At 25.3% G+C, this 18995-nt stretch overlaps 1 protein-coding gene across 1 annotated transcript in view; it reads right to left on the bottom strand.

Moving 5' to 3' along the window:
- Window positions 1–482: 482 nt before the first annotated feature.
- Window positions 483–18995, bottom strand: part of LOC107456705 (glycine receptor subunit alphaZ1-like) — a 150074-nt gene continuing 131561 nt past the window's right edge. The window contains exon 9 of the mRNA XM_016074642.5: window positions 483–2187. Within this exon, the coding sequence (XP_015930128.2) occupies window positions 2005–2187 (183 nt within the window). The 3' untranslated portion in view covers window positions 483–2004. The remainder of the gene's footprint in view (window positions 2188–18995) is intronic.

The following is an 18995-nucleotide window of genomic DNA, read 5'->3' on the forward strand; positions in this document are numbered from 1 at the left end:
ATTTTTGCAATATTCAGTTCAATTTCTGAAAATGTACAAAAATGGCCGTTTGTTTATTCTTTGTGAAGAAGTAGTGTATTATGAAAAATCCGTGTAATATCTGTCACCAAAATCTTTCAAAACGCTTTAAAATACTTTCGAAATTTCATGAGGACAACAAATTGAATTATTGATTCACTCAAATGCACATATATATATATATTATATTGTTATAATGATCAGCAAAGTTCTAATTAAATAGTGCATAGCTACTTTAATATTGAGGTAAGAGTTTAGACTTTGTGATAATGTATTTAATGCATAATATAAGAAAAATGAAGTGATCAAGAAAATACTATTTAAAATGTTACGTTTTTAAACCATATTGCACATTTTTTCTCTATATGTAAGACTTGATATGTCCTTTTTTACATATTTTTTATTTTAATTGTTATCCTCAATATACCCTAGGGCTATTTAGATCTCTCTTTTGAAATAATAGATTTTCTTTTTGTTATTAGATATAACATTTGTTTTCTTTTTCCCTTCAAAATCAGATAAAAATTAGATTACATTTATTACTTATAGATAAGAATAAGCTACTTCTTTAGTTATAAACTATTTTAAATTTCCTTTAACTTGAGTCCAGATTTTTATTTAAATTTATAAATTACAGCAAATTAAGTTAGTTTATCCGAGAGAAATAATACTTTAGTACGAGGACATTATATAAAGAAAATATGGAAGAAACAAAATATATTCTACGTTCATATTTTTATAAGAAAAATGTAAACAAAATATTTGATCTTGTTTAAAATTGAATTACTATTTTGATTTACTTTGTACTATTTTAAATATATTTGTATAATATATAGATTAGTTAAATACAAAATATGTCTGTATTAGATTCAAAATTTGTTCTCTTCTCATTTATGTTAACTTTTACTTACTGTAATGTCTATATTTATATTAGGTAAGTATTTGGTAGAATATATTAAATGCATTAGCCCATACTATACGTTTTCAGTACTTATCTTTTCCCTAACAGTATCGAACTTACAATTCGAGAAAACATGAGCTGTGCATGATAAATTTGATCATATATTTCTATAATTAATTTATTTAAATAGTTGGAAAAAGAACAACATTTTGATTAATATTTACAATGTTGACTTACTGATTGCGCCTTCATTTGAAAGACTCATTGAACTCAATAATATATAATTATTAACTATTATCTTTATTAGGTTTAGAAATACGTATAATGAAAACTATAGAAAGTCAATTTCAAATTTATCTTACCATCTGCAGAATTTATATTTTTAATGAAAAAATGCCTAAAACTAATTATATTTTTATCTATGCTGTTTTTCGTAGCTTCTTTTTTTCCTCAATTGTAAAGAAAGTGTAATGCATTTTTTTTGTAAATCAACCAAATTTCCATAATTAATTAACATCTGTAAATTTAGAAGATTCAAAAAATAATAAAGTAACCATTTACAAATAAACAATTCATCAACTTAATCTATATATTTTAAAGATTGATGAAACAGATTAGCGAAACCGAAAAAAACAAATATCGCATATTTGCAATTAAAATTACAATTATAGCTGTAAATTTTTATATGAAATATGTATATAATGTTAAATTTGATGTAATATTTGGCACTTTAAATATAAATATCAATATATTCTAAGGAAAAATAAAAGTACAAATTCTGTTAAACTAAGTGTACAAGTTTAAAAGTAAATTATTTCTGTATACAATATTTCATTGATATAATTCGTATCTCTCATAGAAATCTCCTTTATATATTCATTTATCGAAATATTATTCATTAATAGAATGTATTTTAATGGCATAAGGTAATTGTGAAAATAAAGTCTATTAAAGCTTCTGAATGATTTTGTAATGACATGGAATACCAAATTAAATTTAAAACTGAGATGAATTAACATTGAGACAGATTCGGTGCCATTTTACACCAACTTTAGTGAGAATTAAAGTAACTTAAACCCATCTTTTTAAACAATTAAGTAATACGGCCAATAACAAATATTGAACACCAAAAACAAAATAGGAAAGCCCACTCTGCAGACTTGATCAATGCGCTTGGCTGATATTTTGTGCGTCCCAGCGTATGCTTTGACTCTAACATTCTTTCCGACATTCGGCTCATCATCTTCAGATTCCTGCAGTTTTATTGCCTAAAAAATAAACATTTAAATGATCAGAGTGTAAAATTACCAACTATTTTTCTAATAGAAACTGTAAGCAAGATTTAAATTTATAAGTTTTGCTTTTTAGAAGTTTTTAGTGGTTAAGGTACTGAGGTTTCATGGTGAAGGACCGGGGTTCTTTCTTGGAGGTGTCTTGAAGTCCGCTTAGCTTCGGATTGATGGATGTTAGCAAATCAGGGAAATAAGGAATGTCTGCCTGCAATACTGATTCGATTGGCACCATTATGCTGTTGGTATCAAAACTGTAGAGCATTTTATCTCTGTGATCCTCCAACACCTACAGCTGGCCATTGCGAAGGTACTTTACTTATTTTAGGATGTGTTACTTTAAAGGAATATAAGTTATAAGAGGAAAATATTGAAATGATATCAAGATAACTAACTTTAATGACTAAATATCTTAAGGCCAATGGTTTTGAAGTCATATTTTTACATTAAAATTAAGAAAGATAATATTATTTAATTTTATTAACAAATAATACTTAATTTTTTACTTGAAACATAAAAGTCAATATTAAGGGCTTAGTTTTAATAAAGGTCCTTAAATAAATGTTACTTAGCCTTTGCTTTTAAATAGTATTCTTTGATTATTTAAATTTAAGACTAATCAAATAATATTTTTATTTTTGCACTTTTTTTATTTTATTTACATTTGTTTTTAGTAGATAGAGTTGATTTCCATTTTGCTATAAGAGCGGTTATTTTTGATTTCAATACTCCATATGCATGTTGAAAATGTTTTTCATATTTTAAAAGGAGATCCTTGCTTTATCTGATTACAATCGTTTTTTGATCACTAAAAGCAAATTTTTATTGCCATTTTATCACAATCAAAACTTCGGCTACTTTCTGAGTTAATCAAATTAACTTAAGTTTCTTTTTCCTTTTTCAAATAAAGTTTTTTAAAATAATGATTTTCAAAAACACAAATTATTTCTCTTTGTCATACATAAGACAGAAGACGTAAACGTGCACCACTCTCCTAATAAACTTTTTTCCTTTCCTAAAATTTCCCCAAGTTTTCCATTTGAAGTGAGGAGATGTTTTCTATATTTTTTCTTTCTTAGTCCATTTGGAAAACGTGTTTTTTCTAAATTTCGTATTTTAATTTTTTATTAAAAAAATAACACTTATGTGATTAGTACTTGAAGCAACAAATCAAATGATACAAATTCAGAACTATATTTTCTATAGTTGGAAATATTAAATTCAAATTTATAGCTAATTTTTCCATTAGCTTTACTAAAAGCACTACTATAATGCGTTAAAATTGTTTATGATCGAGAAAAACTTTTATTTTTTTATAGTTAAAATTATGTTTTACAATAAAGATTTTTATAAATATAAATCTTATTATGTATATTGTCAGTAAAGATTCATTATTCCATTTAAAATAACATACACAGTTTGCAAGTTCATTAACTAAGCTACACAAGATTAACTAAGAAAATATAAACTATACGACTATAGCATAACAAAGGTAATTTTTAATATCAGGGAAGATATGTTTTTACGCAGAAATAAATTAGAAAATATTAATTTGTAAAAGATTAAAAATTTTAAAATGTATATATTAATTTTAATGAATATCTTTATTTGTAATGTTAACATAAGGATTCTAAGATATTTCCGAAACTCAATCTGAAGTGAAACAAAATCCGAAATACTGACATAATTTATTCGTAGATTATTACTCACACTCTTTGATTATTATTCTTTTACAATAATTTATAAGCCTTGACTTACACTGCGAATATAATTTACCATATTTTTGAACAAAGTCAAGTTGGAAGAAAGGATCAGTAAATTAATGATTTAGTATTGTTTAGCTCGCTTTTCTTCTTTCGGAGAATCTGAAATCTGAGCAATGTACATTTGTAGATGAGAGAGCAGCCATTTTTGTCTTATAAATTTTGCAACTGCATAAATCATCGAAAATTTCGCTCATTATTGTTTCACAACAAAGCTATTATACATAAAAGCAACCTTTAATAAACGAAAAGTAATTAGTTTATTTATATATTTATAGTAGAGAAAATCAGTCCGCGGAAGAAAGAAAAAAAAGAATTTTGAATAAACTTAAAATCTAACGAAATTATTTAAAAAAATTGAAATCAATTTAAAATTCAGCTAATATTAATTAAATCTCACCTAAACTAAATTATCTCAATTTGAAATTATACACTATTTTTACGACAATTTCTGCTGTTAAATTTTGATTCTCTTTTTCGATACAATAGCAATGAGTTAAAATTTTGAAAAAAGCTTTAACAAAAATAATTGAAGCTAATGCATTAATCATGTAATTTAATCTGGCAATATTCATTAAACTATATTTGTATTTTAGAATGTATTTTTTTCAGCATTTATGTTACTAATTTCGTATATCTCTTTTTTACAAATGCAAAGCGAAATAAATGTCGTCTCTTTTTAAGAAGCAAGACATAATATTTTGTTTGACTGAATAGAGTATTGTCAGCGATATTTTTTCACTAACTATTTGTTAGAAATCATAAATATTCATTCTTGGAGAAAAATCTCTCTTTCTATACTAGCCTATTCAGCTACAATGTGTTGTGCAAAGCGAGCTACAATTTTTACCATTGTTAAATATAAAGAATGACGATGAAAAATTTGTCTACAAAGGACAAAATTGAAACATTACTTCTATAGTAGACATTTAAACACTGTAAAATAATGGATGCATCTCTATAGAAAATACTCTTTTATATTTTCTTTAAAGAAGAATGAAAATGTTTTTTATTTTTACATTTTACATCAACACATCATTTCTGGGATATTAAGAATTCCCTCAAAAACAAAAATTAAAATAAATTCTTTCTTATAAATGATAACAAAATAAAACACAAGTGTGGAACCGAAAAACAAATATTAACACTTCTTAAATTATATCAGATGAAAAAGAAGCAGAAATTTCTGTTTATTTAGAATGTGCTTCAAAAACGTTTTTATTTATCTTTTTAAAACTATATGTACTCTTTATTACTATTAAAGTTCCCGTTTACGTTTTATAAAGGTCTTTTATATATGGCAAGTACACTGCAAAAAAGTCCGGATCAAATTACGGAATAAAGTACCGACACTTTGAGTGCACCATCCATAAAATTCTCTTTACCGTCAAATAAATTTTTACCTTAAAATATTACTGCATAGTTTTTTCACCTATATTTAGTTATTTAGAGTGATTCAGAAATTTCACGGTAATTATTACTGTGAAAATTACAGTATATAAGATATTTGTTCTTTATATGTTCCGGTAAGAATAAATTTTATAGTAAAAAGAGTTCCGGCACCGGTTATCCGGAATTAACAAAGAACAATAACAAAGTTTTCATTATTCATAAAAATTTCTTTCAAAATTTTTATTACTTCTTTCAGAAAATTTGACATCTATTTCTTTTTAATTAGTGCATACTTTCTTTCCTATCGAATTATGAAATAGTTCACTCTTAATTAATATATTTAAAAGAAAATTTTTAATTCATCTAAAAGTTTTATTTACCGATTAAATTAAATAATTTACTTATTAGAAAAAATTTTTTTGTTCCCTTAATAAATCATGGAATTCATAATTTCTTGTATATAATTAAGTTTCTTGTGCAATGTGGATATTTTATGTTTAATTAAACGAGAACATAAGTCAAATAATTTCATGAAAAAATATAGAATATTGTTTTTATTCACGAATCATTTTGATGGCATCTTTTCAAAAATGACTTACAGCAATATAAATAATATCCTCGGTCATTAATCCGAAGAAATATCTTTAATGACTGACATCTTTAACTTTTTCCAACCTTTCGATATTTCAATATCATGACATTTTTACAGATTTTAAGTAATGTTTTTTCTTGTATTAATTTGCATTTAAATTGAAATATGCTTCCAGTGTTCTTTTCTACTTAAATCACTAAAGGAGCTTAAATCACTAAAGCTTTAAGAAAAAAGAGCAATATATTGTTTCATTTTAAGCATTATACGACCCTAATCAACGGCTGAAATTAGTTTATAATAAGTACTTAATGGCAAAAAATAAATAGTATTCGCATACAATTATTTTAAAGGAAAATTATGATGTAAATGTGTTTAAAAACAAATTACTTATGTTCTTCAAAGCGTATATGAGGACTTTTACGTTATGCGAAATATTTTTGCATTCAAACTTTATGATAGAATTTACGGTATTAGGAGGAATAAACTTTTATTGCAATAAGAGACAAATTCTTTTAAGAAATGGCGTGGTAAGACAGATATGAATCAAAAATCTAATTTTGATACTTTTATTCTTGGAGAGGAAAATATTATTTTAATTTCCTTTTTTTTTACTTTCTTATTATTTTATTGCTATTATTTGCACAGTCAAGAACATTATGACATATTTTTTAAACATAATTACAAAAAATTAGGGTAGTTTTTATTTCTTTCATCAACACTTTTTCTGTATTTCATTTTAGTTTCTCTTTTTTTCTTCAAATAATCAGTTTTAAATTGTAATAATTCTTAAAGTAGCTTCCATTATGTTTTAATTTTAAAACATTGTATGTGCACATTTACAATGAGAAAAAAAGTATTGTCATAACTACCAGAACATGGTAAAAACGACATTGTTTCTGATTCTATGGGAATATCAAGACGCTGACTAATTTTGAAAATAATTTAATTTGGTAACATTTTTGGCTTTAGAAAAATAAACAACGAAATATGGTTTTAAAACATGCAATAAGTTTTGGTAAATGTAATAAAATTTGATCTTTATTATCATGATACCTTAGAACATGCAATAAAAAACCATTTATTCGGTTAGATTTGCTTTTCAGAATTGTTTTTTTTACTAAATGCATAGTAAACTAATATTTTGAAAGAACTAATATTTTGAAAACCCAGATATCGCTGTAAACCATTACCATATGAATGGAAAAATTTCCAAACGAATGGTTTAAATACCGCATATTTTAATTTTGTTAACCAAAATTATGTTTTTTTTTCCTTTTTTACTTACCATATGTCCATACAGAACGGAAATGTTATTAAAATCTGTTCTCCGTGTGGTATTTAAACATGATAGATATTTCGGTTTTTGCTAAGAAAATTCAAGTTTTTAAATGTAAGTCCCACAATATCGTTTTATTTTTCCATTCAAATTTATTGGAATTAATTCAATCCAATTGGTTCCAATCACTTGAGTTCTTTCAGCCGTTTAACACGCAATTGTTTTAAGCTTAAAATTAATTAGTTTTAAAAGTATTTATAACTGAAGTGGCTAAATGTTTTAAATAAATTTTTATTTTTACGTTTTTCGCATATTTCACAGAAACTGAAAATCTTTTATTTTTATTTTTTTAATAATTCCAAATAAAGATTATCAATGATTATCATTTTTAGGCGAAGTAAAAACTAATATTTACCTTTTTACATATTTATGTGAGTTTCACTGTTGTGTAACTCAGATCATATAAGAGTTATTAAATTCACGTATAGAGTTACACCTAGTCTAGCTTCGGTCTGTTTGAAACTTATAATGATGAAAATTCTTCAGCAGATGGTGTTCACCATAAAATTCAATTCAATTTTTTGAAACTTCAAGATAAGATAAGATAGCAAATATATCAAGAAAAAAACTGGTATATTTTTATCTATAAAAATAGAATATATATTTTTTTTTTCAAATAAAAATGCAAACAAAACTAGAAATTACAGTGAGAGGCATTAAATTGATTTTTACGTTATTTTATCTCTTGAAAATTCTTGAAGTATTCTATTCGATTGGATTTTAAAAATTATCTGAATTCGAAATTTTTTTTTTAGTTTCTTTTACAGTAGATAATATTTTTTTATGATTTTATTCTCCGTAAGAAAAAGAATATAAATAAAATATAATATTTTTTCCATTAATTGAATTGAGGAGTTAGAAAATATGCCCTCTACATTATATTTTCTGAAGAGATTGTCTGTTTTATACCACAAAGATTCATTTTTTTTTAAATTTGATTTATGCAATCCAAAAATAGCTTCTCAACCTATAAGACACAAGATCTACCATTAAAGGAACAGTTAAATTTTCTTTTCTTTTCTTGCTTAGGTGTGTAATTTAAATTTTAATATTTCATAGCGAAATATAAACTATTATAACCTCAGAGTAATTTTTAGGACAGAAAAAATATTTTCAAAGTCTTCAAATATACGATAAAAACGAGCAAAGTTGATAAAAAGTTTCTTTCTATTTCCGTTTTTGGATATAAATCGCAAAAAAATTCACTTTAGGTTAATCTTTGTAAATTATTTTTAATGTTTAACTAAAGCTGAGTAAAAAAAAATATAAAAAATAGCTCATAATAGCTTCCATATTTAATGTTCTCTTAAAGGAAGTTTTGTTTTGACGTATAGTTCAATTTTCGTGCTCACCCTTTCCTCCTTGACATTGAGCTTCAATATTATGGAATTTCTAGAAAAGAATAGGATTCTTACTAAGACCAGGTACCACTTAACTACTTATTAAGGTACTAATTACTAGTATGGTGCTAAGGTACTAAGAACCAGGTACTAATTACTACTTATTTAAGACCAGTAGGTATCATGGAAGTTAAGGCTCCGCTATATCGTAATCAATGGCATGACAGGGTTAAAGTGGTAAAAATTTCACACCGACCGCCTTTACTTCCCGGATAATCCAATACTAATCAATCTGAAGTTGGGTGGGCTTCAAGCTGCCACTAGGAATCGAATTTCAGTGCTTCTCAATGAAAGTTTGCCTAAACCAGTAAGCCATCGCGGTTCGAAATAAGATTATTTTTTGTTTATCGTTATCTATCCCCAAATACTGGAAAAGAAAATGGGTAATCTTGTAATAGTTGTTTTGGAAATGTTATTCATTTTTTCCAATTATTTTGACTAATGAATTGCTGTCGTCACATTTTCCCCCAGAACTTAGAAATACATTAAATCTGTTTAGAGCAAAATACATTGAAAATACCGTACGATCCGTACTTAAGTGGAACTCTTTAATGATGATGAACTGTTTGTTAATAATTAAATTGTAAATTTTCTTCCTGAATCTTAACTTATAAAATTTGAACGTTATACTAAAGAAACGTGTTGTTTTGAGTTATTATATATTTCGAAATATTAGAAATAGCAATTTTATTCGAAATTTATCCCTCAAATGAATAAAATTATTTCAATTCTACGAAGTTTTAGTAAAGTTTTCGCTCGCTTTTTTTTATTTAAAGTATTGTTTGCGCAAAATCCAATTAATCAATATATATATATATATATATATATATATATATATATATATATATATATATATATATATATATATATATATATATATATATATATATATATATATATATATATATCTATCTATCTATCTATCTATCTATCTATCTATCTATCTATCTATCTATATATACAGAATAAGCTCTGATTTTTTCAAGGTAGGAACTAACTATGATAAACTATTCCTAAAGCCACTGGACGGAATAGTTTGGATGTATGACCTTTTATACTGGATTAGTTAAATATTTTTTAGTTACTTTTTAATATTTGTAGCCTCTTAAAATTAATTTAATTTTAATTGTCCAGTTTAATAAACAGTTTATTTATTTATTTATTTATTTATTTATTTAATTATTTTTTATTTTTGTATAAGTGGAATGGGCTCTGGTTCATAAAGAACCACCCCAAATGAATGCAGGTGATACGTGTATACTTTAAAATTATGTAAGGTTGTATGAATGAAGAATAAAACCTATAAACGGTTTTCTATTCCTGTATGCAGGCTCTGATTTTTAAATAAGTCACCCTATGAAAGATGGATATGTGTATTCTGTAAAATTATGAATGATGGATGAGTCTATAAACGGCTTTCTATCCTGACAGACTGACTTTTAAATTAATTTCCCTATTAATGATTTTTTTAATTTTTTAAATTTTTTATTTTTATTTTTATATTTTTTTATTTATTTATTTTTTTTATTTTTTTATTTTTTTAAGACTGCTAATTTATTCAATCCGTTAAACATTTTTATTATTATTTCAATTTTATTACCTTTTTACTAATTGTTTCTCATAGATGGCAGCACTAATATTTTACCTAAACATTTTTTCTTCTTCTTCGATCAAATGTTTTTTTTAATTTTATTATATTCGATTCAAGCTATAAGCAATATTTTACATCTTCGCGATTTTTGTTAACTGTTTTATTATTGTACTTTTAAACCTAAACCGCGTTTTAATTCACGCCGGTAAGTTTGATTTCCTATTACATTTTTCTTTTATTTCATGATTTTTTTCAAAATAAGGTTTTTTGCGATATCGACACATATAAAGAATAATTTTTATCTTAGGATAATTATTCTTTATTCAGAAATATCGCATTATTTATGGCAATTAGATGTGTCTTGACAACGACTATTTGCTTATACCATACCTGTTTCTCTACCATTTAGTTTTTTATTTTTATTTTATTCATGTTTTTCATGTTAATTTGTGTCTATCTATATATATATATATATATATATATATATATATATATATATATATATATATATATATATATATATATATATATATATATATATATATATATGTATTGTTGAATAAAAAAAATAAATGATTTTTTGGAAGATTACTTTCAGGTATATTAAATAAATAAAATTCACTAAAAGGTGAGCATTATAAATTTATGATACGTAATTAAAAATGACAGTGGATGATTATTTTTGGAATATCAAAGAAAACAGTTGTCAGAAGCAAGTTTACCTCGAAAAGTTACATCAAATAGTAAAAAAAACTATTGGTGATATTAATCTTATCAAATTGTAAAACTTTCTTGAAGAAAACTTTGAAGAAGTAGCACTTTTAAGAAATCCCTTTTACTTTGATAGTGAGCTATAAATTTTAACAATAAAAAATATCTCACAACTTTATTTATAGTGTTTTATGTTTGAAAAATCTTATTTACTTTCAGTTTCAAAGTTTTAGTCTTCACAGATTTCATTTTAATGCTTTACTGCTTTAAGTATTCCTTTTAGTTTTCATTTTATTTTTATGTTGTTTCCATAAAAAATAACTTGACGAATACGAAAGTTCGACTATTAATCAAAGAAAAGTTAAAAAAAGTATACAAATATTTGTCCATATTAAGCTACTTTAAATTTTCTAATTTAATGTTTTAAGATTGTTTATAAGATTTCGTTGTCATCATTTCTAACGCCAGTTTAAATTTATACAAGTTCATGATTTTTATTCATTGCATTTAAAAAAGGATTACAATAGAATTAACAATGGAAAAGATTACAAAAGATAACAATGAATTAAATAGGTAACTTATTTATTTATTTCGAAAATTAATTGAATGGGGCAATTGAAATATTCATTTTCATGAACGATTAGAAACTTTTTCAAAAGTGAAACGGCTTTGTTAATTTAAATGGAAGCTTAAAAACGTTTTCAATGGTTAATACTTTGAACTTTCTTTTATGAAGAAAATTACATACTAATGAAATAAATTAGAGGAGACTTTCTTATAGATAATGTTAATCGTAAGGAGAATGACGATAAGAATACTGATAAGAAATTTTTGAAAAATTTTTTTAAATAATAATTTATTCAACTGATGTTTAACAATATATTCAACCAAAACATTCAACTAAGTACGAAAAAGAGATATTATTCAGGTTATTAACTGTGAGAAATTGTTTATTTACTTTTTTCACCTTAAACCGTCAGGCAACTGAAATGAGTCAACTAGAGTAATTTTATTTCGTGCAACTGGGTACGTACTACAGCCGAGATTAATTAATTAAGCAACAATCCGCGCTTCAGTTAGCAAAATACAACTCAACCACAGTCTATTTTAAATGTCCACTACTCAAAAAGTGTAACAGCTCAATCATTTAAACGATTGCCTTTCATTTCAATATCAAACCTTAATAGCAAAGAAGAGTAAAAGTATCTGTTGAGTACAGTGCCGCAAATGCAATATTTTTGGGGAAAGTGTATCGTATTCGAGTGATGAGATTAGAATACGATTTGGTCATACCATAGTTCAGAAAGCAACCATATTGGAGAATCAAATATAGTAGGATCATTTAGATTGCTAAATGAAGAATATAAAGGGTCATGTAATCCATGGAGTTAATGAATATAATATTCAAAAATATTGTATAGATATGTATCTAAGATTGAATTATTTTAGTATTAAATTCTGTGATTATATAAGACAATTTTATTCACATCATTCATACAAAAGCATATATGGAATTGTAATTTGTGATTGTCTTCCTGATGTGGAATAGCCCTAAAATTATCAAGCCCTAAAATTTACAAGCTAAAATTATCAGTTACTTCTCATTAAATGCAATTATACAATTAATATAGATGTGTATCTAAGATTGAATTATTTTAGTATTAAATGCTATGATTAGATAAGACAATTTTATTCACATTATTCATGCAAAAGCATATATGGAATTGTAATTTGGGATTGTCTTCCTGATGTGGAATAGCCCTAAAATTATCAAGCCCAAACATTTACAAGCTAAAATTATCAGTTACTTCTCATTAAATGCAATTATACAATTAAACGAACTCCGGATCCGAACCGTTGGTAGTCAAATCTACCAACAAAATATTCCAAGTATATTCAGCAGTGTTTTTGGTGGTAGTAGAATACATAGTTTCATACAAAAGATTATACAATAGACTAGTTAGAAATTCTAAAATTATATATATATATATATATATATATATACAATATATATATATCGCCATGGAATTACTCTACTGATGTTTTTCACTACACGCAACTAAACGCTAGAGTTTGCAAAGTATGAAATTAATATATTTTTTATTCTTTTGTAAAAAGTCTTATTATTTAATAAAAGTTAATTTAAGAAGTTATGATTTATTTTGGTTAGCTTATGATTTGATAATGTACATTGAATGTTATGTATTATACTTAGAATTTGCTGCAGAATATTATTAAAAAACTGATATATGATCTATAAATATTTCAGCTCAGAAAAATTTATTTTTACACCAATGATTGTCACATTTTTTTCTTTGTCAATACTAAATGAATCTCATTTGAAGGAAATAGAAAGTGCATTTATTTTCAATTTTATTTACTACAAAGCAACTTCAGTCACGACTCTTTCGTATAGCAAACATCACTTTTTGGTTTTCAGTTTTTCCATTGCTTAATGGACCATTCTTTCTATGCTTGGTGTTGAAATTCTTTTAACAAAATGAAAACTCTAGAAATTGCGTTGAGCTTTCTTCCTACTGTATATTTCTTTTAATAGAAAATAAGCTTTCAAAATTCTACGTTTGATATGTTCTTTTTCCAGCATAGTTTTTGATATGTGTCACAGAAATATGAAAAATAAAAAAAATTAACTCAGTTTATTTTTTATTTTCTAACCTCCGTGCGGTAAAATCTAAAACGATAGGACGTAAGAAAAGCATCCTGTTTGTTTTTTGAAAGCTTAAGAAATAAGTTATTTTATTATATTACAAAATGTTAAAAGAGAAAAAACAAACAAAAATAGGTTTATTTTTTTCAATGAATTTATTTCTATTGACGTTTGTTCTCAATTTGCTAGACATTTCTAAAAAATCGAAAGTTTCAGAAGTAAAGTATTTTGTCTTTTAAACAGACATTTCAAGCAGACATTTTCAAAAGATTTTTTTATGCTTTATCATGTATTTATTTGCCTTGTTGAAATATTTCAAAAGTTTAAAATAAAGGAATTGGAATAATTGGCAAAGCGTATTTCTTTCAATAGTTTCATGTTTAAAAAAGATTGCTTCGCTCAATATTTAACAGGCTTTAAGATTTAAATAAAACTCACATTTAATAACTTGATCAAACACAGCACTTGTTTTTAAATCAAGTTCGCAGTTTACGTAAGTAATCGTGAAATACCTTATTGAAGGAACTAGGAGATTTACACAAACATTAATGAAGTAAATGATGGGGTGAAAAGTTTGTACCGTTAATTTTCAAAAGCTGCTTCAACCCAAAATTTCTTTAAGATGGGTACTTGGCGAAGTTTTAATTTAGACTCTTTAATCTCTTTTCTCCTCGATTTTGAGGAAGTCAAACACGTTATAAACTAGGCAAAATGTTAAAATAAATGAATAAAAAAAGACTCACATGCTCAAAGGAGTATGCTTGGAGATGCTCAAAGGAGTATGCATGCGTAAAAAGTAAATTTATTTAGTTGCTTTTCAGTAGCGGCAAGATTATTAAGAATTTACTTTGCCCAAAGGATATTTTGACTTTAAATAAACTAATTTGATAGAATAATAACTGGATCCTATAATTTCTTATTTATCAATAATTTTGAAAAATATCCTTGGAATTTTGTTTTTTTATTGTGAAATAAATCCTTTCAAACAATTCTTAACTTCTTCTTGTACTTGGGTATGAGTATATGTGAGTAGTTCTTCTATCGTATTCAAACGATAAAAATTAATGTTCATAAAATTGAAGTTGCATTTTTCAAAAAATAAAGATTAAAGAAATTGCTCAAGTTACTTATGATGAATGAATCAAGTTATTTATGAGTGATATGAAATACACATATGCAAATAATTTAAAACATTTTCATCCGTAATATTTAGTGGAATTTGATTTTCTTTTGTTGATGACCATTGTTTTAACACATACATAATTTTACTAAAATGAACATAATAAAATTTTATTAACAATATCTGAAATTGTTGAAACATTTATATGTATCTTCTTTAAATGAACTATTCAAAAATATTTTGCTTGAAAATTTTTTAAAAGCATTTTAAATATAAAGAAAAAAGTGCTAATTTGATAATATTTTTAATAATGATTTTAAAAATTACCATTGATAGAAAAGTATGTAGTAATATCTTTAATAGGAAATGATATTGTTATTAAAGTTAAAGGCCTAAGGATAATAACTTTAATAGGAAAATGTTAAAAACTCAGTGATGGTCCACTTTCAGGCATAAGGTTTGCTCCTTGTATGATTATTGTATTAGTTTTTGTAAAATCTTGATTTCAAAAACTCCAAGTTAAATTAAAATGCATATATATATTATTAAAATTAAAGAATACAACAAACGCGTTTTCCATCTATCTTTTCATAAAAAAAGGAACAACATGGAAAGTTGGTGAGTTGAACCTTCTCAAAAAGGTTACGTAATTTTATTATGCGCTTTCAGAAATGCTTCTTTGTTGTGAAGCGAAATCAGTCAGGATAGAAAAATATTTACATCTTCCCCGATCCTTACACAAATAATAAGTATTAGTCAAAAGAATTCATTAAATAGAATTTGTTAGCGACTTTACCCGGAAAAAAATTCCTGTAAATATTTACAAAGAATTTTAAAAGAAAATAGGAAACTTTTATTAAAAATTCTCTTATTAAATTCCATTTCAACGAGAGAAAAAAACACGTGACTTCAATCGCTTACATTTTCGAGTGGATTGTTATGTTCTTACATAATTTAACAAAGGAAACCAAATGCGTTGTGAATTCCCAGTTTATATGATTTTTTTTCTCTTTTCATATGCAGTAATGAATGGAATTTCAGAATAACCTAATTCACTCGAAAGTGAAAGATCTTTCCAACACAGAATTGCACACATTTTTTAATTTTAGCAAAAAATTTCCAATTGAAATATATTACTTAAAAAACTTTTTTATTTAAAGGCGATGAGCAACCTATATTTTTATAAAAAAGAAAAGAAAAAAAACAAATACAGTGACAAAAAATATCTTACCCATGGAGAATTTAATTCTTGTTTCTGTTTCAATTTTTATTTCGTTTCCGCGTTATCATATGAAAATTGAAGTAACGCTATTTAATGTATGATTTACAAGGACTTTTTTTATTTCAATTTTTCTTATTTCGGTCTCAGAACGAATTATGTTTTCCCAAGCTGCGTCCTAGAAAGCAGGGCTTAATGTGTAACATTTTAGTTGAGTATATTACTCATAACATTGTAAAACGCAAATTTGACTGCTGTGCATCGGTGAGAATAATTTAAGGCAGCAACGCCGGTCCAGTTAATGTTTCAGTACTGTTGTCATTTGTTTGCCGTTGCCATTCGGTACCACTGCCTTTGTTTTAAGAAACACATAATTTTGCTAAATTGAATATAATAAAATTTTATTAGCAAATGTATGAAATTGTTAAAATAAATTTATGTCTTTATTAAAATGAACAGTTGTTAAAATGAAGCTTTATTTCATGGCTAAAAATTGAAACTTCTTAAATTAAGTACTTTTTTTAAATTAAAATGAATATAATAAAAATTGTGTTTTTTTTCTAGTATCTTTAGACAAGAAATAACGCAAATAAATTTAAAATATGCTTTTTCCATTAAATACAACACTAAACATAAGGTTCTGCTTTGGAAAATCGTGAAAGGAAATTTAATATCACAGTTGGGAACGTATCCAATATTGATTGACATACAGAAATACAACATACATTAAGAAAACGTGTGTTTCTTTTTCATCACTATTTCTCAGAAGAAAGAGAAGCTGAGATTTATTCTACCCTTTTTCTGGTTTTAGTCATCCATCTTAGTTATTTTTTATGTAGGTAAAGAGTGTATCGAAAAAATCAAATTAAACCTTGACGTAAAAGAGAATTCCCAATTAATTTTTTTTGCTTTATTAGTAGAAATCATGTATACAAAAACATACTAGAAGCAATTTATTCACTTACGTATTTGCAGTGTTTTTTAACCAGAAGGAAGTATGTACTTATTTATTATTAGATTACCATTAATTTTATTCGATTAAAGACGAAGGCAAGTAATTCTCAGCAAAAGATTAATAGAGTAATTTGCTATTATTTATGTATACTGATATCATAATGGCTGAGAAGAAAATATATATCTACATACTTAATTAAAATACATATTATTTTTATTTTTATGTATTGATAAACTATCAATATATGTTTAAGATAATAACTTACTTGCATCGAGTAGATTAAATAATATAGTCCTATAAACTACTCAAATATATTTTATTTGAAAAATACATAAAAGCGTTTTAAACATAAAAAATAATAATTTGATAATATTTCTAACATTAATTTTAAAAATTACTTTCGAAAAAAAGTACCTAGCAATATTTTTAGAATGAAGTAAACAAGGACATTAAAGTTGCATGCCTATAAATAATAACTTTAAGAGAAAAACGTTAGAAACTCAATGATAGTCAGTTTTCCATCATAAATTTTGCTCCTTTTAATATTATTGTATAAATTTTTGTAAAACTTTGAATTCCAAAACTCTAGTTTTTATTAAAAATGGATCTATATTTATATAATTTAAAAATACAACAAGCGCGTTTCACTTTAAAAAAAGGAAAAAAAAAGGAACAGCATTGAAAAGGGGGGTTTGAAACTTCTCTAAAACATTACGTAAATTCATAATGGTCTTAAAAATGTTTCTCTGGTGCAACCCCATGAGCGAAATTAGTCAGGACCGAAAAATATTTGCATCACCCCCCTTTACACAAATAATAAGTATTAAAATAATTCACTAAATAGAACTTGTTACGGTCATTATCCAGAAAAAAATTCTAGTAAATATCTGCAAAGAAATTTAAAAGGATATAGGGAACTTTTATTTAAAATTCTCTTATTAAATTCCATTTCAACGAGAGAGAAAAAAATTTGAACTCAATCATTCACAGTTTCTAGTAGATTGTTATATTCGTACATAAATCAGCAAAAGAAACAAAATATATTGCGAATTCTCTACTTTTTATGTTTTTTCTCTATTTTCATGCGCAGTGATGAATGGAATTAAAAGAAAACCTTATTCACTCGGAAATCTTTCCAATACAGAGTTATATAAATTTTTTGTGCTTTTAGCAAATAATTTCCAATTGAAATCTAGTGCTTAAAAAACTATTTTATTTAAGGGAGGTGCACAGTCTAAACTTTTATCAGAAAAAAAAAACAAATATACACAGAGACCAAAAAATATCACCCATGGAGAGTTAAATTCTCGTTTTCAATTTTCATTTTGTTTTGCATTATCAGCATATGAACTTAGAAATAACGTTATTCAATATATGATTTGCAGGGATTTTTTTAATTTTTAAGAATTCCGTTTCAGATGGAATTATGTTTTTTTAAACTGCGTCCTAGAAAGCAGGGTTTAATGTGTAACATTTTAGTTGAATAAATGACTCACAAAATCGGAAAAGGCATCTTTAAAAATGAATACGGCAAATCTGATTGCTGTGCATCAGTAAAAATACTTTAAGGCCGTTGTCACCGGTATACGACATTTTGGTCCCACTGTTTTAGTCCAGTTGCTGTTTCAATACCGTTGCCATTTCAGCCCTGTCCCGAATCAGTTCCATAACTGATTTATTCTTACCATTAAATTAATACCATTTTCACATTTTTATCACGGTGGTTTTTCAATGGCCTTAAAAAAACTTTTTTAGTTTACTAAATTAATTATTTATTATTTTTAATATGATAAAACAAGAGATTATAAATGATTATTAACTATTTATAAACTAAAGTTTGGGAAGGAGAAAATTGAGTTTTATTTTTAACTCCTTTATTCCCATTCTCTCAATGACTTAACTGCGGAAGGGGTATGGGACTCCCTCCCTCACTATAATATGAAGTCCAAATGCAAATTTCCATTATTCAAATAATTTTATTATTAATTATGGAATAATGAGTAATGATTTTTAAGCTCGGAAAGAAAATAAATAAAAAAA

The sequence above is a fragment of the Parasteatoda tepidariorum genome, chromosome 11 (genome assembly GCF_982258835.1).
Source record: "Parasteatoda tepidariorum strain Cologne lab strain chromosome 11, Ptep-v5.0, whole genome shotgun sequence".
Lineage (NCBI taxonomy): Eukaryota > Metazoa > Arthropoda > Arachnida > Araneae > Theridiidae > Parasteatoda > Parasteatoda tepidariorum.